We start from the raw sequence: 23,766 nt of genomic DNA, 5'->3' as shown, positions 1-23,766 counted from the left end.
GCAGGTTAGGTGGATTGGCCATAATGTTCAGAAAGGTTAGGTGCGGTGGTCTTTCCGGTGCGGACTCAATAGGCCAAATGGCCTCCTGCTACATTGTAAATTCTATGTCAATGACTTTTTCTGTTACTTCTTCAAATAATTCAGTCGTGTTTGTCAAGCGTGACCTTTCCTTTCCTTAATTTTATTTTCAATTCCGAAATGTTTCTTTGATCAAGGAGTCTCTTACCTTTCCTACCATCCACATTGGTCTGTAGTTCTCTGGACTCGTTCTATCCCTCTTTATATGTGCAGGAATGACAATAGCTACCCTCCGGCATATTCCCTTTCCCTAAATATTGCTGAAAAGAGAGACATGTTGCCGAAGCGTTTTCGTCTTGCACACTTCAGGATAAATGCAAGAATACCAAATGTCAAACAATCACAACAATTCATACTCCAGGAGAAATTGGTGTGGACTGCCTCCTTTGCACTAACCGAGTCTGATTGACCAAGACCTTGCCACGGAGAAAGCAATGGGGAACTTTATGCTTCCCAAGCTCCCTTTAGCTTTTTCTGATGAATTTTTATACATGGATAATAGTGTCTCTGCTAGCTTTTCAATAATTTATTTTAATGTGTGTTAATGTAATTCATCCAGACCTGGGGTTTTATCCTCTTTACATTTGACTCGGTTATCTAGATGAAGTCTCTGTAATTATTATTCTATGTCGCTTACAGATCTTTCTTCCACTTCCCTTCCACAATTAGCTGGTAGGCAGTTTACCCCAGTGATTGAGCCCATTTTATCTTTTATCTCAATCTATATAGTTTATGTTTCTATCTTAATGTTCGGTATGTTTCTTTTTCTAATGTCATGTTATCTGTAATAAGTACAGCTCCCAACACCACCTTCTTCTTTCCCTACCTTTTCTCAAATATTTAACAGCTAGTCCTATTCTTCACTAAATCTTGTTTCAGTTATCCCAAGCACATCTAACTCCTTGTGTAACAGATTATTGCCTCCAAATAGGCATTTACTCTATGTATTCTTGTGTACAGGATTGTTTATAGTTATATCTTCAAACTCTTCAAACATCCAAAGATGTGCAGGTTAGGTGGATTGGCCATGATAAATTGCCCTTAGTGTCCAAAATTGCCCTTAGTGTTGGGTGGAGGTGTTGACTTTGGATAGGGTGCTCTTTCCAAGAGCTGGTGCAGACTCAATGGGCCGAATGGCCTCCTTCTGCACTGTAAATTCAATGATAATCTATGATTAATCTAGGACAAAGGTTCGGCACAACATCGTGGGCCGAAGGGCCTGTTCTGTGCTGTATTTTCTATGTTCTCTGTAAACTGGTTGCACTGCAATAAATAATCACAGAACCATAGAATTCCTACAGTGCAGAAGAATGCCATTCGGCCCACTGCGTCTGCACCTACCCTCTGAAAGAGCACCCCACCTAGGGGCAATTCAGCATATCCAATCCACCTAACCTGCACATTTTTGGACCGTGGGCGGAACCTGGAGCACCCGGAGGAAACCCACGCAGGCACAGGAATGAATTGCACACCAATAAACATATTTTAATTTACTTGTCTCCTAATTTCATGAAATGTTCATATTTGAAAACCTTTTACCAACACACACACACAGATAGGCAGTGACACATACACAAATACACAGACACAGATACACAAGTCTAGGCTGTATTTGTATAGAATGCGGTTTGAGGTGAGATCATTAATCAGGTAAGTGAGTTATGAGGTGAAAGTGGTATGGAGATAATTAATAAACTGCCCTTAGAATAATTAACTCACAGTGTCTCTGTAGTCTAATGATGAGTAAAAAGGTCACATTGTTGACCCTGAACATTGACCATTCCCCATCCAACTGAGAGCTACTTAACTGTGTGAGATCAAGCTGAGACACTCACACAATGAGCAGTGCCATGAGTGTGTCCCAGACGGCGAGGCAGCCCCAGATGGTGAGTCTATCCAAAGAAAACAGAACTTCGAAGTTTATGGTAAAGACACTGTGGGTGGGGGAGAGGGAGAGAGAGAGAGAAAGACAGACTGACAGAGAGGGAAAGCTAGAGTCAGAGAAAGAAAGTATGACAGAGGGTGAAACAGAGATTGGGGGGTGGGGGGGAAGAGAGAGAGAGATATAGGATGATAGAAATGTACAGGAAAAATAAGAGTCCTAGCTCTGTGTGAGATTGAGGGTGAGTTCTGGGTCTGTCACTCTATGCGCTTTCTCTAGTGGTCTGTGTCTTTTTCATTCTAACTCTCCCTCTGTCAGTCTCTCATTCTCTTGCTCCATCTCGCATTCTCCCCTCTTTCTCCATCTCATCTCTCGCTCTCTCTCTCTCACTGTCTCTTCCTATCCCTCTTGTTCCTCCATCTCTTGTTCTGTCACTCTCGCTGCCTCTCATTCTGTCTCTCTCTCTCATTCTCTCCATTTTGGTCGCATCCTACTTCTTCTCCTCGTTCACAATTTCTGTGTTTCTGGCCCTGTAACTAGCTACAGAATTGTGCTGAGAATTTTGTGATTTTGATTTGATTTTTTTAAATTTGATTGATTATTGTCACATGTATTAGTACACAGTGAAAAGTATTGTTTCTTGCATGCTGTACAAACAATGCATACCATACATAGGGAAGGAAGAAGAGACTGCAGAATATAATGTTACAGTCATAGCAAGGTGTAGAGAAAAGATCAACTTAATACGAGGTAGGTCCATTCAAAAGTCTAATGGCAGTAGGGAAGAAGCTGTTCTTGAGTCGTTTGGTACGTGACCTCAAACTATGGCATCTTTTTCCTGACGGAAGAAGGTGGAAGAGAGTATGTCCGGGGTGCGCGGGTCCTTAATTATGCTGGCTGCCTTTCCGAGGCAGTGGGAATTGTAGACAAAGTTGATGGATGGGAGGCTGGTTTGCGTGATGGATTGGGCTATATTCACAACCTTTTGTAGTTTCCTGCGGTCGTGGGCAGAGCAGGATCCATACCAGGCTGTGATACAACCAGAAAGAATGCTTTCTATGGTGCATCTGTAGAAGTTGGTGAGAGTCGTAGGTGACATGCCAAATTTCCTTAGTCTTCTGAGAAAGTAGGCGTTGGTGGGTTTTCTGAACTATAGTGTCAGCTTGGGGGGACCAGGGCAGGTTGTTGGTGATCTGTACACCTAAGAACTTGAAGCTCTCGACTCTTTCTACTTTGTTCCCATTGATATAGACAGGGGCATGTTCTCCACTACGCTTCCTGAAGCCGATGAAAATCTCCTTTGTTTTGTTGACATTGAGGGAGAGATTATTGTTGTTGCACCAGTTCACCAGATTCTCTGGCCATTTGGTATCAATTGAGACTAGAAACTGGAGTGAGCATTGAACTGGAGTCGAGTGAGGCTTGGATCAGGCAGGATCGAATGAGGCTGGGATCAGGCAGGATCGAATGAGGCTGGGATCTGGAAGTATCGAGTGAGGCTGGGATCAGGCAGGATCGAGTGAGGCTGGGATCAGGCAGGATCGAGTGAGGCTGGGATCGGGCAGGATCGAGTGAGGCTGGGATCAGGCAGGATCGAGTGAGGATCAAGCACAGACTGGGCAGAAATCAAGTGAGGCTGGAATCAAGCGTAGATTGGGTAGGGAATTGACTTTCTGGGCTCACATCACATGACTTTTATTATTGTTCTGTGACTAGGGGACAGTACCGAATTTTGGGAAGGGACTATAAATAGAACAGTTGAATGTCGTTCTCTCATATCTGACTCCCCTTCTGGGTCTTTCTTAGTCTGACTTTTTATCCTAGTTATTTCCAGCTTCTGTACTACCCATTGTCCCGCTGTGTGTTACCTTACAAATGAATGCCCTTGTTGTTCCACAGACTATGTGAGGCAGATAATGAATGGTTCCAAGTTTTCGGATCAATCAAGATCTCAGATTGTCACAAACACCAGGGATTTTTAAAGACTGGTTCCTATCTGATGGCCAGATGAATGTAAAAGATTCCACGGCCATTACTGGATCTCCTGGACAATACTTACCCCTCAAATAAATCACTAAAAACAGATTATCTGGTCATTTATCTGTCTGTTGTCTGTGAGATCCTATTATCACATGAACAAGTGACTCATCTTCTAAATTCTTTGAATGTTAGCTGTTTCCTGAGAGTTATGATCAGGTGTGAGGTAAATAAATCTTTCTTTTGGGCAAACTAACAAGCTGTTCATTTCAGAGTGCAAAGCCAGCCAACTCCTCGGGGCAGGAGCGTGGCCAGTCTGCGGCTCGAATTAGCACTGAGGACAAGGTCACGTACAGGAACTTCCATGTGAGTCACATTATCATGAGAAGTGGCACTGGGACAGAGGCTAGTGTGGGAGAGGGGGGGAGTGGCGCTGGGACAGAGACCAGTACGGGGATGGTGGTGCAGGAGCACCTGGAGAAAGAACAGCACCTGAAAAAAAAAATAGTAGAGGGTTGGGCGAGAGAAAAGCAGTACCAATGGGTTAGGGAAAGGAGGAAAAAAGTACCTCCTCATGATGCAATGGAGCAGGGGTGCAGAGCAGTATCCAGGGGAAGAGATCAATACAGGGGTAGGGGTGCAAGAACACTGGGATATTGGGTGGGGGGTGGGGGTGGGGTGGGGGGGGGGGGAAGAGCAGTATAGGAGTACCCATGGGTGGGGAGAACTGAGAAATGGGAAGAGGAGGAGAGCAGGACTGGGTGTTGCAGTGGTGGGTAGTGTGGGTTTCATGTACACATGTAAATACACTGTAGGGATTAACTTGAATGCCTCCAGGGCAGCACGGTGGCGCAGTGGGTTAGCCTTGTTGCCTCCCAGCACGAAGGTTCGATCCCGGCTCTGGGTCACTGTCCATGTGGAGTTTGCACATTCTCCCCGTGTTTGCGTGGGTTTCGCCCCCACAACTCAAAGAGGTGCAGGCTAGGTGAATTGGCTACACTAAATTGCCCCTTAATTGGAAAAAATGAATTGAGTACTCTAAATTATTTTTTAAAAACTTGAATGCCACTGCCATGCGTAGGGGGTTGGGAGGGAAACATTTAATAAGTATGCTGTTTGTTTTTTGCTCAGTATGGATCACTCCACCATCGAGTGTTGAACACATATCGGCTGATGCACACTTACCAGACTGTGGAATTTGTTAAGGGAAAGGTGAGTGGTCTATCCAGAGAGTCAGGATCGTGATCCCGGGATCTCGGTCAATCCTTTTTAGAATACAATAGTAGAATTGCACAACACAGAACGAATTTGAAGCATCATGCCTGTGCCAATTCTTTATTTAAAATAAATTTAGAGTACCCAATTCATTTTTTCCAATTAAGGGGCAATTTAGCATGGCCAATCCACCTAACCAGCACATCTTTGGGTTGTGGGGGCGAAACCCACGCAAACACGGGGAGAATGTGCAAACTCCACACCGACAGTGACCCAGAGTCGGGATCGAACCTGGGACCTCGGCGCCGTGAGGCAGCAGGGCGAACCCACTGCGCCACCGTGCTGCCCCTCTGTGCCAATTCTTTGATAAATATGTTCTGAAATCTATGTGACCGACCCACTTGTCACTGAAAACAGTTACTCCTGCTAAACTGTACCAGAATCCTTCATGTCTTTGAACACCTCCTTAAAATCCCCTATTAATCTCCTTGCTCTCCTCATAACTGAAGTCCATCATCTTTGCTATCCTTCCAGTGATGCCAAGATTTGAATAAAGTCCTTCAGCTGGGGCCTAACCCAGAGTTTTATAAATGGTTTGCATAACTTCCTTGCTAGTACTCTAGTTTTCCATTAATAACATCAATGAAGCAGCACGGTGGCACAGTGGTTAGCACTGCTGCCTCACGGCGCCGAGGTCCCAGGTTCGATCCCGGCTCTGGGTCACTGTCCGTGTGGAGTTTGCACATTCTCCCCGTGTTTGCGTGGGTTTCACCCAACAACCCAAAGATGTGCAGGATCGGTGGATTGTCCACACTAAATTGCCACTTAATTGGAAAAAATTAATTGGGTACACTAAATTTATTTTAAAAATAACATCAATGATCCCATTTGTTTTTTTTAAACAATCTTAACTGTCAGCATCTGTGATTTGTGTACATATACCCCCAGGTCTCTCTGCGCTTGGACCCCTTTTAAAATTATACTATCCTGTATTGAGCACACACTGCCTCTCCTCATTCTTAAAATGTATCACTTCACAATTCTCTGAATTAAATTTCATCCACGTGTCTGCTTATTCCACTAGTTTATGACCTCCTGAACTCTTACTATTTTCCTGTTTGTTTACTACATTTCTGAGTTGATGTCATCTCTTCAAAATCATGTCCTGTGTATCTAGGTCCAGGCCATTAATATATATCAGAAAGAATATGGTTGGAATGCCAACCCCTGGAGGGTCCACTGTACACTTTTCCCCAGTCTCTCTGCTTTCTGTCCCTTGGTCAATTTTGTATTCACACAGTTGCTCACTCTTTAATCCCATTGCCTCTGATTTTCTAACAAAATGTGGTGCTTCCATCATCCATGTTTTGAAAGTCTGCGTACATATCAACCCTTCCTGTTCTGCCTTTGTGGAATTTGATCAAACATGATTTGCCTTTATCAAATCAATTCCACCTTTCATTTATTAGCCCATATTTATCAAGTGCTCATTAATGTTGTCCCAGGTTATTGTCTCCAAAAGGTTTGTCTCCTTTTGTGAGGGCCACGAAGAATCCAGCACGAGTTTGTAGAATAGAAAGAAATAACATTTATTTACAATTACATATATATACAACAGCAGCAGCAACTCCCTTGCTGCTCACTCCTTCCTGCTGGTTCCAAACTGGCCAGCTGTATTTATGCAGGGACTCTGCTAATGATTTATCTGCCCCCCTCATTGGGGAAGCTCATACTTTCGAAGGATTGCGCGATTGCCATTAGTCCCCAGGCAGTGGTAAGCAGGCAGATTATAACATCCCTCCCCCCCAAAGTCCAAGGAATCCACCGAAGACCCTGGTGAAGGAGGGCGGCGGACTCGTTTTGCTGCAGGCCGGACACCATTTGCACGAGGCGCTGAATCGGGCGGCATATAACGAGACGGAGAACGCCGCTTCCGTGATGAGCGGCGGAATGGTTGTACATCCATGGCCCGTGGGACCGAGGACTCCCCCTCTGAGGACTCCCCTTCTGTGTCTCCATCTCGGAGTCGGAGTCCACTGCCTCCGTCATCTCGGCATCCCTATCTCCACGCGGTTCTGCAACGACCTGCGCAGGCTTTGAGTGCGGCGCTAGAGGAAGATTGTGCGAAACGCCCCTCCTGGCGTCCATAAACAACAGGGGTCATCGTAGTTCCTGCAATGTCCAATGGTTCCCCCGTGCAGTGGCCAACCTGGCCTGTGTGTCGGTTAATGTAAGGGTCTGTATACCCTGCTTGATGTGGTCAAATGTCCTCTGGGCGATCATGGAGACCGCTGCACTAATGTCCAACTCCATCTCAAGCGGGTGACCATTGACCCGTACTGTCACCTTAATGGGGGCCACAGGGGGAGCTGCCACACAATGCAGCTGCAGGCAGTCGTTAACCGTCTCCACGTCCTCGGGAGTAGTCGCCGCAGGTTCATCTAAATGGAAGGTACGGACCCAGGGCTCTCCCCAGTTTCTTTTGAAACGACAGCGCCTCTGGCACCCCCAGGACCGGCGTCCGCAACGGGGTCGGCGCCCACAAGTCCTACACTGACATAGCTCCTCATCCATCAGTTCTGGAGAAAGCTCCCTTCGGGGAGGAATGTCCAGCGGCCACTGGCGTCAATCCGGACGCTGCCCCACCCAAGGTACCGCAGGGGTGCGGGGAGACGCTTTTGGATGGAAGGGGTTGCACCCCAAGGCGTGCACCTCCATTCCCTGTAGCTCCTGCACTCCCCATTCTGCGCTCTATCGGGACAACACTATTTGAATGGCCTGTTGAAAAGTCAATGTTGGCTCAGCTAACAACTTTCTCTGGGTGGCCGCATTGTTAATACCGCAAACCAAAAGGTCGCGTAACATTTCTGACAAGGTTTCACCATAGTCACAATACTCTGCAATCTTGCGTAGCCTGGATAGAAACTCTGCAAGGGATTCTCCTGGGGTCCTCTCAGTGGTATTAAAGTGGTAACGCTGGACTATCGTGGATAGGGTTGGGTTAAAATGTTGCCCTACTAAGGTCACAAGTTCATCAAACGTCTTGATGTACGGTGCAACTGGGTACGTAACGCTCCTAATCACCCCAAAATGTATGCGGGCCGCAGGCGGTGAGCAAAATGATCACCTGGTGCTCGTTTTCGGTGATGTTGTTTGCCCAGAAATAGTAACACAGACATTGTTCATGCTGGTTCCAACTTTCCAGCGCAGTATCAAAGACATCCAAACATCCATAAGAGGCATGGTGTAACAAAAAAAAACTTACAACCTGTATCCAACAAAAGTCCAGGGAGGTGGCTTCAGCAGCGTAGACAGCTATCCACTTTAACCCGCGTCGCCAATTTTGTGAGGGCCACGAAGAATCCAGCACGAGTTTGTAGAATAGAAAGAAATAACATTTATTTACAATGACATATATATATACAACAGCCGCAGCAGTACTCCCTTGCTGCTCACTCCTCTCTAGCTGGTTCCATATTGGCCAGCTCTATTTATGCAGGGATTCTGCTAACGGTTTCTCTGCCTCCCTCATTGGGGAAGCTCATACTCCCTAAGGATTGTGGGATTGCCATTAATCCCCAGCCAGTGGTAAGCAGGCAGGTTATAACAGTTCCCCACTGTTAATGTTAGGCAGACTGATCTGTTGTTGCTGGGTTTTATCCCACTCCCTCTTTTTGAACAAAAGTGTAAGATTTGCAATTCATTCCTCTGACACTAACCCCATATCCAAGGAAGATTGTGCTCAACGCTGTGGTGTTCTTTGCATTACTAAATTCAGGATGGTTGGCGTAGTGTTTACAAAGACCACAAATAGCTTTTAAATTGAACAAAGCTATAAATTTATTAAAACTACTTAATTGGATTTGACACTTACTCCTATATAATAGTTGATAATAAACAAATAATCTATACTCATCTACGACTAAACTCTACATTATTACATTAACTATGATCTGCTCTCTCACACTATCTTTCCTTCAGTCTGTCTGCTTTCTCCTCAACCTCTCCCCACAAGACTTAGCATTGATGGCTTATATAGTTGTACATCTAGCTCCCTCTAGTCGTTGATTTAGACATTACATTAAGCCTTGAAGTTCTTTGCATTTATGATAGTCACATCCCCCTTTCTTTGAAAGAACAAGTTATAAACTTCTGCGATGGCATGGGAAGGTGCCATGAGTGATCGGAGAGGGGCAGCATGGTGGCGCAGTGGATAGCACTGCTGTCTCATGGCGCCGAGGTCACAGGTTCGATCCCGGCTCTGCGTCACTGTCTTTGCAGAGTTTGCACATTCTCCCCGTGTTGCGAGGGTTTCGCCCCCACAACACAAATATATGCAGATGTGGATTGGCCACGCGACATTGTCCCTTAATTGGAAAAAATGAATTAGGCACTTTGTTTGTAATATTTTTTCTTTGAACTTACAGTAGCGAGCATGAATCATTAACTTGTTTTTACATTCAGTTGCAAAAAATAACTGTTAAGTCACATTGTTGATGACAGATGAATAGTTATTAGTCAGTACAAATTTAATCTGATTGGTGGTCTCCTCTTCTAGTTGATCTTTTCAGTGGTTTTGTCAAAGTATGAAAATTATCTTCCAAATTGTCTTGATGCATTGGTGATAATGAAGGATTAGGAAAGTCAATGTCTTTGAAGATGGCAGCCTGAACTATGATGCTCTGTGTTTGAGATGGAACATGTTTTTTTATTGCAGTAATGCTCTTCTATTTCTTTTAAACATTGAACCTTGTTCAGTCTGAACCAAGTACAAGTACAAGGGTGCAACTTGTCTTAAAACTTTAGCTACGTGTTGCCATCCACCATCAGGATTCTGTATACAAACGTAGTTTCCTTCTTTTAACTTTGATAAAGGTTTTGTGTGCTTGTTGCAGTATTCTTTCTGGTTTTGTTTTTGTAACTTTAGGCGGTTGTGTATTTCTTGATGATCCATATTTTGAACCGTGATCTCTGGTAACGTGGTGCAAATTTTTCTTCCCATCAACATCTGAGCAGACGACAAACCCGATGACAAAGGGGTAGCTCTGTATGTCAACAGTGCCAAAGATAAATCTTTGTTGTCATCAATTGCTTTACTGAATAGTTTTTTGACTATTCCTACGCCTTTCTCTATTTTGCCATTTGATTGAGGGCCTAATGGGCTTGATATGATGTGATTAAAATTATAACGGTCTGCAAATTGTGTCCACTCCCAGCTGGTGAAGCAAGGACCATTGTCCTTGGAATTCCATGTTGAGCAAAAACAGATTTTGCTGCTCGTATTACAGATCTCGTTGTTGAATCATTCAGCGTAATCACCTAAGGATAGTTGGAATAATAGTCGATTATTACTAGATAGTCACAACCTTTAAAGTAGAACAGATCCATACCAACTTTGATCCATGGATTGGGGATGAGTTCATTTTCTTCCAAGCTTTCTTTGCATTGCGCAGATTGATGCATCTGACAAATACTGCATTCCTGCACATGATTGTCCACATCCTTGTTGATTCCAGGCCAGTGTAGTGATTGTCTTGCTCGTCTATGGCATTTTTCAATACCTTGGTGATGCTCGTGTATCTGTTCCAAGATACCCTGTCAGAGGCAGGAGGGAATAACTATTCTGTCTCCTTTGAGTAGGAATCCATGAATTACTTAGGTCATCTGCAAAAAGCAGAGCAACTTCCATTGGGCCATCCTTCTTTGAGGTATTTGATTACTCTTTGGAGTGTTAAGTCCTTTTCTGTTTCTTCTTTTATGATTCGTAGCTTGTTGTCAGACACTGGTAGCATCTCAGCAACAAATAAAGCTTGTGCTTCCACAATGTGTACTATATTGGAAACCGTCGTATCAGTATAATTTGCAGCTCTTGTTAGGGTATCAGCAACAAATAAGTATTTTCCTGGCTCTTTATACTGGTCATTCAAAGTCTTGGTCGTGTGTATCCTTTCAATTAGGTTTAATTTATCACAAGCATCCATCCCAAGTAGCAATGATTTATCATCTTCCACTATCTCAAAGTCGATTGGCATTTTGATGTCGCCATTCCGAACAATGAGACAGCAGGAACCTCTTATGGCTATAGTTTTTCCATTATAATCGGTCAATCAACAGGTAGATTTCTGTATTTGCAGTGTGCTGTATGCTTGTCTTCAATTCTTTTTGGTTATTAAATTTATGTGTATCTATCTTAAATGGAATTTCTGAGCCATTTATTTCAAGTAATAAAGTCCACTTTATAATAATCTTTGAGAGTTGTTGTACTGGTTTGTTATTACAATGAAGTGCATTAATCCGAGTAATTGCATCAACCATTAAAGTATCCTTTAGCGTGTGTAAGGAGGTATCCTCATTATCAGTTAAAATATTTTGTCTTTTTTCTTCACTTGGTACACTTTGGATCTTTCTATAGTCATGGTTTGAAATAGTTTTAAAATTTGTTTGCTGGAGCTGTTGAGAAACGACACTGCTACAAAGATTAAACTTGCAACAATTGGAACATTGTTTGCCTTTTGCTGGACAATTTTTTTACTGTGGGCGTGGCCATGACGCGTGGTCATCACGCTCGTGATGTCAGTCTCAAAATGGCCGCCAGCTGTTGTATGCAGTTTTCTGTGCTGCGTCACAGCATTAATGGCGTCAGCCCCATTTCCTGACTTCGAGCCTTTTTCGTTTGCACTGAACTTCGCATATTCAGAGGATGCTTGTTCACTGGCTTTGCACATATTAATCGATTCATCAAGCGGCAAAATCGGTCGTCTTTGCATTTTTTCTCGCAAATGTTCGTCATTAATCCCAAATGCAACTTGATCACGAAGCATTGAATCAGCAATGGAGGAAAAGTTACACAACTGCACTCTTAACTTTAAAGTAGTAATAAAAGAATCTACCGATTCCCCTTTCAGCTGCAGCCTTTTCTGAACATGTAGCGTTCACCTGCTTTTTGCAATGAGCATCGAACTTCTGTAGCACTATGTTATATTTTGTTTTATCCTCATTTTTAGCAAATTCAAAGGAGTTAAAAAGCTCTAATGCTTGCGTTCCAGCCAAATTAAGAAGCACCATTTTTCTCTGATCGAAAGCATTTGCAAGCGCGGAGGCAGATAGTAAAACTTCAAACTGCTGTTTGAAGAACGCCCAGTTTTGACATAGTTTACCATTTGTTCTGAAGTAGTCAGGCATCTTTAGACTCTCCACCTTACGATTTTTCTTCTGTGTAGATTTTCTGATTGTTGTCGAGGCGTAATTATTTTCTTCAATCTTCTTAAAGCTAACCTGTTTAATCTAACTGCTTATTATTTGTAGAAATATACTCCTGGTATCATTTGGTGTTTTTTGTGTTGCTAAATTCAGGATGGTTGGCGTAGTGTTCACAAAGGCCACAAATATCTTTTAAATGGAACAAAATTATAAATTTATTAACACTACTAAATTGGATTCTACACTTACTGCTATATAATAGTTGATAATAAACATATAATCTACACTTATCAACTAATCTCTACACTATTATATTAACTATGATTTGCTCTCACTCACTCGCTAACTCACACTATCTTTCCTTCAGTCTGTCCTCGAGGTTTCTCCTCAACCTCTCCCCACAAGGCATTAGCATCGATGCCTTATGTGGGCAGCACGGTAGCACAATGGTTATCACAGTTGTTTCACAGCTCTAGGGTCCCACGTTCGATTCTTGGCTTGGGTCACTGTCTGTGCGAAGTCTGCACGTTCTCCCCGTGCCTGCGTGGATTTCCTCCGGGTACTCCGGTTTCCTCCCACAATCCAAAGATGTTTAGGTTAGGTGGATTGGCCATGCTAAATTGCCCTTAGTGTCCAAAAAGGTGGGGCGGGGTTACTGAGTTAGGATGGAGATGTGGGCCTGTGCAGACTTGATGGGCCGAATGGCCTCCTTCTGCACTGTAAATTCTATGATTCTATGAGTTGTACATCCAGTTCCCTCTAGTTGTTGATTTAGACATTACATTAACCCTTGCAATTCTTTACATTTATGATAATGTCACAAGTGCCACTGCAATTTTCATCCTTACTCCCCTCAGTACCCTATCCAGATCAGGTGACTTTTCTACTTTGAGTGGAGCCAATCTTTAAAGCATCGCCAAGACATCTCCAATCCAATATCACTGCTGCCTTCTCCTTTACTGCTGTATTAGCAACATCCTCTTTAGTGAAGACAAACATAATCAATTACTACCACAGTCACATTCTCCACCTCCACAAAACGATCTTTTCGACCCACCTTAGGGGTGGCTTGGCAGCACAATGATTAGCACTGCTGCCTCACAGCTCCAGGGACCCAGGTTCCATTCCAGCCTTGGGTGACTGTTTGTGTGGAGTTTGCACTTTCTCCCCATGTCTGTGTGGGTTCCCCCCGGGTGCTCCGGTTTTCTCCCACAGCCCAAAGATTTAAAAAAAAAAGTTTAGAGTACCCAATTCATTTTTTCCAATTAAGGGGCAATTTAGCGTGTTCAATCCACCTAACCTACACATCTTTGGGTTGTGGGGGCGAAACCCACGCAAACACAGGCAGAATGTGCAAACTCCACACGGACAGTGACCCAGAGCCGGGATCGGACCTGGGACCTCGGCGCCATGAGGCTGCAGTTCTAACCACTGCACCACCGTGCTACCCCTTTACAGCCCAAAGATATGCGGGTTAGGTGAATTGGACATGATAAAAATTGCCCCTTCGTGTCCAGGGATGTACAGGTTAGGTGGGTTTACGAGGATAGAGTGGGGGGAAGTGGGCCTAGGTAGTGAGCTCTTTCAGAGGGTAGTGCAGTCACGATGAGCTCAATGGCCTCCTTCTGCACTGTACAGATTCTATGATTCCGATCAGTTCCATCGTTCCTTTGACCCCTATTTTACTATTTATAGGTTTCTAAAAGCGTTTTGGATTCTCTTTCATGTTACTAACCTATCCTCATGCTCTCTCTGCGCCCCTCTTAACATGTCTAGTCTGTACCCAAACTATCACTTTGTACCCAAACGATCACCTCTTTGAAGTCCTCCCATTGCTCATTTGGTGTTTTATTCGGCCAAGTTTGATCCCAATCCAGATCCTTTATTAAACCATTGAAATGAGCCCTCCTCACATTGAATATTTGTTTCACATTTGCTTTTTGATCGGTGGATAGTACTGCGGAATGATATTCAGCCCAAGGGGCATTTGGGCAGATGAAGGACTGGATGAGGTGGTATTGTGGATACTCTGCCAGGTCTATATCGGTGGTTGAGTGACCTGTTCCGCTGGTGCTTGAGTGACCAATTGAGCTAGTGGGTTGAATAACTGGTCCCTGTGTCTTTGGTTGCAGATCTCTGATTGGGCCTCGTGTTCACAGGCTCAGATGACGGTGATGGAGGCTCTTCAGGCGCTTGACCAAATAGTGGACGAATCTGACCCCGATGTGGATTTTCCAAACTCTTTCCACGCCTACCAAACAGCAGAGGAAATCAGGAAGGTCTACCCTGGCTTGGGTAATCTATGTAATCATATGTTAGAGGTGGCTCCCAGTCGTGAATGTCGAACACAGACAGACATGAACATATATAAACAGAGACATGTGCATACAGAAACACCCACATACAGGAAAACACAAAAAGACAGGGGACATACACAGCCAGACAAAGACACAGACAGACAAATGGACAAACTCGGGAGATACATACATTGACTGTGAAAAGTGAGGACACAGATAGACACAAACACACAAATGAATGAGTAAAATAAAAACAGAAAATGCTGGAAAAATTCAGCTAGGCTGGCAGCATCAGTGGAGAGAAAAAGAGAGTTAAAGTTTAGAGTCCTTATGGCTTCTTGCACTTCCCCCTCAATACTGCCCCTCTGACAATTCAGCGTTCCGTCAGTACTGCCCTTCCAACAGGCTCATTGGGGGTCCAGGTGTTGGAGAGGAAATGTGGGTGGGAGGACAGGAGGTAGTCTCGGTTGATGAGAATCAGGGAGTTGTGAAGTTAATTGTTAATTTGATATCATGCTACGGTTGATACGTTTTTTTTGTGTGTTTTATAGACTGGCTCCAGCTGGTTGGGCTGCTGCATGATGTCGGGAAAATCCTCTCTCTCTGGGGGGAGCCGCAGGTAAGGACAGGAATCGTGAGGGCGAAGAATACCTTGAGGAGATGGAGGAAATTGTGAGGATCATTGTGTGTAGCCCCTCCAGACTATAGCTGCCAGCCACAGAGGGTCACAACCATTGGAAAAGGAGGATGCCATTCAGGGTCCAGGGGACTGGTTCACCTTTCAACTAGGTCAAGGCAGATCTTTGGTTTACCCCTATTGGTTCCATTACCCTCAATACCCTGGATGAACAAGAATTTATCAATCTACATCTTGAAATTTTCATTTGTCCCCTAGCATCTATATAACCTGTTGGGGAGCAAGTTGCAGATGTCCACTACACTTTGTGTGAAGAAGTTCTTACTGCAACCCCTAAATGCTCCAATTTTAAGGTTATGCCCCCTTGATCTGAAATCCCTTTCCAGGCAATAGTTTCTCTCTTATCTACCCTATTAACTATTTTGATTATCTTAAACAGCTAAATTCAAGTCATCCCATAATCATCCACTCAAGTCTCTTCCACAATTCTGATGCCCATGTCCTAACTTGCATCATCTCGCATTCACCCATCATCCCTGACTCAGATCCTGACCCCCAGATTCAGACGCCAAGCCTCGTACACACATTCAGACCTCGGTCCCACCCCATTTTTTCAGCCTCCCATCCCCAGCACCCACCCATACCCCAACCCCCCCACCCCCCGACACACTCAGACCCCGACTTCCTCCTGGAGTCATAGAGCTTTGCAACACATTGTGGCCATTCGACTCTGTGCCAGCCACCAAGCACCTACCTACTCTAATCCTATTTTCCAGCACGGTCCTTAGCCTCGTATACTCTGGCATTTCAAGTGCTCACCTAGATGCTTCTTAAATGTTGTGAGGGTTCCCGCCTCGACCACCCCCCTTTCCAGCAGTGAGTTCCGGATTTCCACCACCCTCTGGGTGAAAATGTTTTTCCTCAAATCTCCTGCACCTTACTGTAAATCTATGCCCCTTGGTTATTGACCTCTCTACTAAGGGGAAACATTTCTTCCCAACTATATCACTCTTAAGTTTGTACACCTTAATCAGGTCCCCCCTCAGCCTATCCAGCCTCTCTTCATTGCTGAAGCATTCCAGCTCAGGCAACATCCTGGTGAATGTCCTCTGCACACTTTCCAGTGCAATCAAATCCTTCTTACAGTTTGGCGACCGCACAGTACTCCAGATGTGACCTAACATGTGTTTTACACAGCTCCATCATAACCTCCCTGCTCTTAGATTCTATGCCTCGGTTAATAAAGGCAAATATCCCATACGCCTTCTTTTTTAAAAAAATGTTGTGTACCCAAATCATTTTTTCCAATTAAGTGGCAATTTAGCGTGTTCAATCCACCTACCCTGTACATCTTTTGAGATGTGGGGGCGAAACCCACGCAAACACGGGGAGAATGTGCCAACCCCACACGGATAGTGACCCAGAACCGGGATCGAACTTGGGACCTCGGCACCATGAGGCAGCAGTGCTAACCCAATGCGCCACTGTGCTGCCCCTTATCTACCTGTCCTGCTGCCATCAGTGATCTTTTTGCATGCACCCCAAGGTCCCTCTGGTTTTTTGTACTTCTAGCATCCTACCATTCTGTGTGTATCCTCTTGCCCTATTAGTCCTCCCAAAATGCACTACCTGACACTTTACAGCGTTAACTTCCATTTGCCCCTGTTCTGTCCATTTGACCAGCCCGTCTCTATCATCCTGTAATCTAAGGCTGTCCTCCTCACTATTTACACCATTAATTTTCATGGTCATTAAGCAATGACGATGTTCCACTGAGCAAGGACTCTGTGCTGTGACAAGCCCGGTTGTCAGACTGTGGGAAGCTGTTCACGTTCTAACTGTGATCATTGTCTCTCTTCAGTGGTGTGTCGTCGGAGACACCTACCCAGTTGGGTGCAGGTTTCAGGATTCCATTGTTTACAGGGACTCTACATTCTCAGACAATCCGGACCTTAAGGACCCTAGGTACAGGTAAGAGACTGATCATTCCGCTCGCTCTCTGTGAAGTCTCTCAGTTTGAAACCTCCTCGCCATTAAAATAAACCAAACAAGTCTCGGGAGGTGTTATTCACCCACCCTCTCCCCACGATTGTTTTCAATCGTTGCTTCTCTCTGGGACCATTTTTGTTAAATTTGTTCTTTAGTTGCATGGGAAACACAGAAAGGTTTAGGGAGGGCTCAGATCTGGAATGGTTTCACCCTCTGACCTGTTGCAGTGTGCAAGAGGTTATGAGAATCTATGCACAACAGTGTGGTTGCCTCTAATTGGCCTAAGAACTGGCCAAATGAGCCACTCAGTTGCATCAAAAACCACTGCAGAAAAGTCAAAACCACAGAGAGTGGCTCGCCACCACCTTCTCAAGGACAATTAGGGGTGGGCAACAAATGCTGGCCTCGTCTGCAGCACCCACATCCAGAGAAAGAATGCCAACTTTGACCCTCTCTACATTGACCTTTTGTTCCCAGCATTTCCTGGGATCACAGGTCATCTATTTGTGTATCTCCCCTTCCTGGTCCTTATTGAGCCCACAATCTCTAGCTTACAACTGTTTAGGAATTCTCTCCCCAAGCCTCTCCACCATTTAAAATGCTCCTTAAACCTGACCTCTTTGACCATGGTTTGGTTATGTTTCCTAATATCTCCTCAAGTGGCTCCCATGTAGCTAAAGAACAAATGAATAAAAATGGTCCCAGAGTGGGGCATGGATTGAAAATACACACTTTGGGAGCGGATGGGGTGAACAATGCCTCCCAATGCTCTCTGCATATAATAGTAAGACTGCCATCAGGAACGCACTCTGCCCCCAAATCCCAAGGTTGCTGTTGCAAGAGAAATGACAGGAAATGAGAGAGTGAGACATCCTCATGAGATTCCTGCTCTTTTTGGACTACGTTTTAAGCACCTGTCATCACATCCAGATGGAAATAGAGGGTGGTGGAAGGGTCTTAGATGGTGCCCAGTGTAGAATGTTCCCCTAATTACCTTATTATGTATTTTGCAGCTCACTTTATGGGATGTATGAGCCTAACTGTGGGCTGGACAAAGTATTGATGTCGTGGGGACATGATGGTAAGCACTGGTAGGGAATCCAATACTGCGGCTGATCTGCAAGGGATCTGCTCTTCCATGTAAAAACTGAATGCAAAAAAAACCCAATTAGTTCACTGTGTTCATTCTAGCTCTCTACAGTATAGTTGCAGAGTTAAGAGTCCGAGGCGGGGATGTTGGCTGATGATTGCACAATGTTCAGCACTATTCATGACTCATCAGGTATTGAAGCAGTCTGTATTCATATGCAGCAAGACCTGGACAAACTTCAGGCTTGGACTGATAAGTGGCAAGTAACCTTCTCCAATAAGAAAGAATGTAACCATCTCCCCTTGACATTCAATGGCATTACCATTGCTGAATCTTCCACTATCAACACCCAGGGAGTTACCATTGACCAGAAACTGAACTGGACCAACCATATAAATACTGTAGCTACAAGAGCAGGTCAGAGACTGGGGATTCTGTAGAAAGAATCTTACTTTATGACCCCCAACAAAGCCTGTCCACCATCTACAAGGATCAAGTCAGGAGTCTGATGAAATACTCTTCCTTTGCTTGGAAGGGTGCTGTTCCAATACTCAAGAAACTTGACACCTTCCAGGACAAAGCAGCCCACTTGATTGGCACGCTATCCCCCACGTTAAACACACACTCCCCTCCATCACCGATGCACAGTGACAGCAGTATGTACCATCTAGAACCACAGCAGTAACTCACCAAGGTTCAAAGAACAAAGAACAATATAGCACAGAAACAGGCCCTTTGGCCCTCCGCGCCTATACCGGTCATACCACCTTTGACCAAAACCGTCAGCACTTCCTAGTGCTGTATCTCTCTATACCCATCCTATCCATGTATTTGTCGAGATGCCTTTTGAACGCTGTTAATGTATCTACTTCCACAACCTCCCCTGACAGTGCGTTCCAGGCACTCACCACCCTTTGTGTAAAAAAACCTGTCTTGCACATCTCCTCTAAACTTTGCCCAACGGACCTTAAACCTATGCCCCCTGGTGACTGGCCCCTCCACCCTGGGAAAGAGTGCCTGCCCACCCACTCTATCCATGCCTCTCATAATCTTGTAGACCTCTATGAGGTCGCCCCTCAACCTCCGCCGTTCTAATGAAAACAGTCCAAGTCTATTCAGCCTCTCCGCATAGCTAACACCCTTCTGACCAGGCAACATCCCGGTAAACCTCCTCTGCACCCTCTCCAAAGCATCCACATCCTTCTGGTAGTGTGGCGACCAGAATTGTGTGCAATATTTATAGTGCGGCCTTACCAGCGTTCTATACAAATGGGGCAGCAAGGTGGTACAGTGGTACCACTGCTGTCTCACGGCACTGAGGTCCCAGGTTCGATCCCAGCTCTGGGTCACTGTCCATGTGGAGTTTACACATTCTACCAGTGTTTGCATGGGTTTCGCCCCCACAACCCAAAGATGTGCAGGGTAGGTTGATTAGCTACGCTAAATTGCCCCTTAATTGGAAAAAATGAATTGGGTGCTCTAAATTTATATAATAAAAAAACAACTCTAGCATGACTTGCCAGTTCTTATACTTGATGTCCCGTCCAATGAAGGCAAGCTTTCCATATGCTTTCTTGACTACCTTGTCCACTTGTGTTGCCACTTTCCTTTGACAACATCTTCCAAATCTGAAACCTCTACCATCTCAAAGGACAAGGGAAGCAGATGCATGGGAACTCCACTACCACGTGCAAATTCCCCTTCAAGCCACACACACTATCCTGACCTAGAACTATATTGCCATTCCTTCACTGTCGTTGGGTCAAAATTCTGGAACCTCCTTACGGCGCTTGTGGGTGCACCTGTGCCACACGGACTGCAGATGTTCAAGAAGGTGATTCACTGCTATCTTCCCAAGGGCAAATAGGGATGGGCAATAAATGCTGGCTTAGCCACATTCCAAACTAATGGTGCAGCTCTTGAAAAATATACATTGTAGGAGCCTCGATTATCACTATTCATAGCACTATTCATGTAAAAACACATGTTGCCACAGCAACCTGGACTCCTTAGGGAGCCAGTTGGTCAGTGTGGATCAGGCTGCAGCCCACAGCTTGTGGGTAAATCGCCATTCTGACAGGAGTGGATTTAGGACCTGGTTCCTTTCCCCAACTGTGGTGGCGACTGTGACGCTGTGGGTCTGACACATCTTCAGGCAGAGAACCGAAGAAGAAAATTGCTTCAGCTGGGGCCGAGTTTCACCACAAGCGCGATGGGCCGAAAGCAGCTTCCGCAACTGTAAATTCTGAGTTAACTTGAACAGGTCAGAAGGTAACCATTACCATCTGGCAGGGGCTGGTTACTGCTGTAAGAATCCAAATGGAGGAAAATTTTGGACAGATCCTGTTTCCCCTAAAGCTGTAAGATTGAACAGATAAGTTGGGGTTTGGCTCTGAAACCTCTCTCAGCAACCCAGCGGGGTCATATTGTCACAAATCGCTTGGTTAATGTGCAGAACAGTGTCTGCAGGAGACTGAGAAAGTTGGAAAAAAACAAATGAAACAAAAAAAATCTTCTTTAAACCTTGTTGAATATGATGATCTGAACCTAGCTCTGGGGCTACTCACAGATTTAACTTTGACCTTTCTCTTGTAGAATATCTGTACAACGTGTTGAAAACTAATGGGTGTAAACTCCCTCAAGAGGTAATTTTGAGTGAATTTTGTATTTCTTCTCTGGGCTGAAAGTCGAGGTCAATGAGTCAGATGGTCAGTGTGCTCTTTGAACCGCACAACCAGCAGTGACGATGCCAGGCCTTCACTGGGTAACACCTTTCTCACCGAGTAAGTCACGGGTTCAAGTCTCCAGGAACCTGAACAAATAATCCAGACTGACATTCCAGAGCTGCAGTCAGGGAGTGCTGTACTGCCAGAAAGGCAGGACTGTGGGCCCACCACATCAGAAGGGCATCGCTGCCTGAGCGTTGCAATTTTGCAAGGGTGGTAATGTGGGATAACACACCATCGGTGGGCAGTAATGCCTGAGCACTGCAATGTCACGCAGGCAGTACTGTGGGAGCACCAGTTAAGGGGACAGAGTCGTTGTCCTCTCAACTGAGGAGAGCAAATTACAGGGAGGAAGTTAAAGGATAAAATATCTGAAAAACGTTTGGTGTCTAATAGTGTTGTTTGTGTCTGTGCATGCATGTTTGTGTCTATATATAGGTGCTTATCTGTGTGCGTGTATGCCGTGCGCTTGGCTTTCACAGTAACTTCATTGCAGTGTTAATGTAAGCCTACTTGTGACAATAATAAAGATTATTATTGTGTCTATTTTTGCACGTGTCATTGTCCGTGTTTGTGTATCTGATGCAGGGACTATACATGATCCGCTTCCATTCGTTCTACCCCTGGCACACGGAGGGAGATTACATGCATCTCTGTAGCAGCAAAGATCTGAATATGCTTCGGTGGGTTAAAGAATTCAAGTAAGTTCATTAAAAATCCAAGAACTAATCTAATTGATATTTTGTGAATCTGATCCTTTTGAAGTTTCAGCAAGGCTATCAATCCTATGCTGTATAATTAACGCTCTGGAACGGTAGAATAGGGAACAGAAGAAACATTGAAACTGGATTGAAAATTAGCTGAATGAAACAAGAGCTGTGCCAACACAAGGGGTCAATGGGGAGAGCACCGAGGCCATTAGGGAATGTCCCCAGGGTCAGTGCCTCTGTGACTGAAGTCAGGGCTCTGGGGTCAGGGCCACAGAGTGCCCGGGGTCGGGGCTAGGATCACTATGGGAATGATATCACTCAAACTACACGCAAAGGAATCGACACATCATTTGGGGATGGCGCAGCAATTTTCAACAGCTGTTTAAAGTGGGAAACCTCAAGGCCAATGAGACAAGAGAGTAGAGGTAAACAGCAGGAAGAGAAACTAGCTTGGGCAGATCAAGTGCGGAGGGTTCGTGAAGGGACAGATCAGGTGTGGAGATTCCGTGATGGGGACGGTCGGCTGGGGAGAGCCGGGATGGGACAGATTGCCAGCGGAAGAAATGGATTTTCATTTCTGTTGCAATGCCTTCTGCTAACCTAACCAAGCCCTTCTGTGCTTGCAGCAAGTTTGACCTCTACACCAAGTGTAATGACCTGCCTGATCTGAAGGAGCTACAGCCCTACTATCAGCAACTGATTGAAAAGTATTGTCCAGGGAAACTCTACTGGTAACCAATGGAACACAATTAAACGTTGTCTCAGATCCACATCATCCTTCAGAATTGGAACAATTTTACACAAATTGGTCAAAATTGGTGACTTTCCGACAAACAGTTGCTTCCCCTCAATAAAACACTACGTGGAGCTTGGTGTACCAGCTCTGGATTCCAAACATCCACAAGGACAGGATCTATTGGGTTAGTCTGAGTGCGAGTATCATGGATTAGACTCATGTTGCAGCTCCTTATATTTCTTGATCTTTTCCCATCTCATTCTGTGCACCTGTGATCCAGCTTGGAAGGTCGTTCACTACTGTTGTACCAAAATGACTCCCATCCAATAACGGCAATGCTATCTTTCTAGACATCACTGTTCCACTATCAAATCTGACACAGGCTTTTTGGAAGAAGACCTTGAAGTAAAAACATCAGATATTGTTTCAGAAAATGTGAATTGTTTTGATTATTTCTTTAAAATCAAGGGTTTTACTGGTTGCAGAGAAGGAGTTGGGTAAACTGGGGGAAACATACTCTACTGTGCCTCACACAAATACCCCAGCTTTAAATAGTTTAAATAGGCAGGGTAGGAAATTGCTCCTGTTGACACTGTGCCAACTGTTCAGACAGTGGGGTTACATCCGAGTAATGGACTGTTTCAGGAACGGCTGCTCGGACTCTGTCCTGTGCCCAGGGGAATGCAAACACAGAAATAAGTTCTTTCAGGGAGGTTGGGAGGGAGCTCTTGGTCTCTTTCAGTGTAATAATGAGGTGTCAGCCAGAATAAAGTGCGAACAGTCGGGGACCAAGCTTTAGAACAGAATAATCAACAGTGGGTGGGATGGTGAAGAAGAGTAATTCAGAGCAGGGAGAAAACAAAAAATTTGCTACACAGCAGACGCAATTTAGAGAAAATCCTTCACCCCAGTCTTGTCGTTAGTATGGTTACTGGAAAGCAGTACATCTGTTGTAATCAGTAAACAATACATCATTGAAAGTAGGGTCACTTGCAGTTCTCCCTTTCAGGGCACAGAATTGCTTTAAGTGCGTTCACCAAAGTTTTGATCGCTGCTCAAAAGGTATCAGAAACATGGGGTGCTATGCCATTTCTTCATTCACTGTGAAAACCAGAGGATGTTACCCATCTCAGGAAGCAATGCCTGCTGGAGGAGTGAGGCAATATTGTATCATCCAATAGACAAGGGGTCCAGGAGTGTGGGGAGATGAGAAGTTTATAATTGAAGTG

At 44.8% G+C, this 23,766-nt stretch overlaps 1 protein-coding gene across 6 annotated transcripts; it reads left to right on the top strand.

The window, feature by feature from the left end:
- Nucleotides 1-1,853: 1,853 nt before the first annotated feature.
- miox (myo-inositol oxygenase) lies at nucleotides 1,854-22,971 on the top strand. Of its 6 annotated transcripts, none has more exons than XM_072471250.1 (10): nucleotides 1,854-1,964; nucleotides 4,211-4,303; nucleotides 5,069-5,149; nucleotides 14,485-14,647; nucleotides 15,201-15,268; nucleotides 17,148-17,257; nucleotides 18,289-18,356; nucleotides 20,961-21,010; nucleotides 21,680-21,792; nucleotides 22,428-22,971. In XM_072471250.1, exons 1-10 carry the CDS (start codon nucleotides 1,917-1,919, stop codon nucleotides 22,534-22,536), a joined length of 903 nt encoding a protein of 300 aa, XP_072327351.1. In that variant the 5' UTR covers nucleotides 1,854-1,916; the 3' UTR covers nucleotides 22,537-22,971. The 6 variants fall into 6 exon arrangements, with proteins under 6 accessions (XP_072327351.1, XP_072327354.1, XP_072327350.1 ...); XM_072471249.1 differs by having other exon boundaries at nucleotides 1,883-2,003; XM_072471253.1 differs by lacking the exon at nucleotides 5,069-5,149.
- The last annotated feature ends 795 nt before the right edge of the window (nucleotides 22,972-23,766 follow it).

Source organism: Scyliorhinus torazame, chromosome 13 (genome assembly GCF_047496885.1).
Source record: "Scyliorhinus torazame isolate Kashiwa2021f chromosome 13, sScyTor2.1, whole genome shotgun sequence".
NCBI classification, from domain to species: domain Eukaryota; kingdom Metazoa; phylum Chordata; class Chondrichthyes; order Carcharhiniformes; family Scyliorhinidae; genus Scyliorhinus; species Scyliorhinus torazame.
The sequence above is the reverse complement of the archived record's forward strand: the minus strand, read 5'-3'. Positions and strand labels throughout refer to the sequence as shown.

Excerpts from the sequence above, each read along its gene's own strand:
- miox (XM_072471249.1), top strand. The coding sequence starts at position 1,917 with ATGAGCAGTGCCATGAGTGTGTCCCAGACGGCGAGGCAGCCCCAGATG. Across the intron at positions 5,150-14,484 it reads TGGAATTTGTTAAGGGAAAG|ATCTCTGATTGGGCCTCGTG; the intron begins GTGAGTGGTCTA and ends CTTTGGTTGCAG. Across the intron at positions 14,648-15,200 it reads GAAGGTCTACCCTGGCTTGG|ACTGGCTCCAGCTGGTTGGG; the intron begins GTAATCTATGTA and ends TGTGTTTTATAG.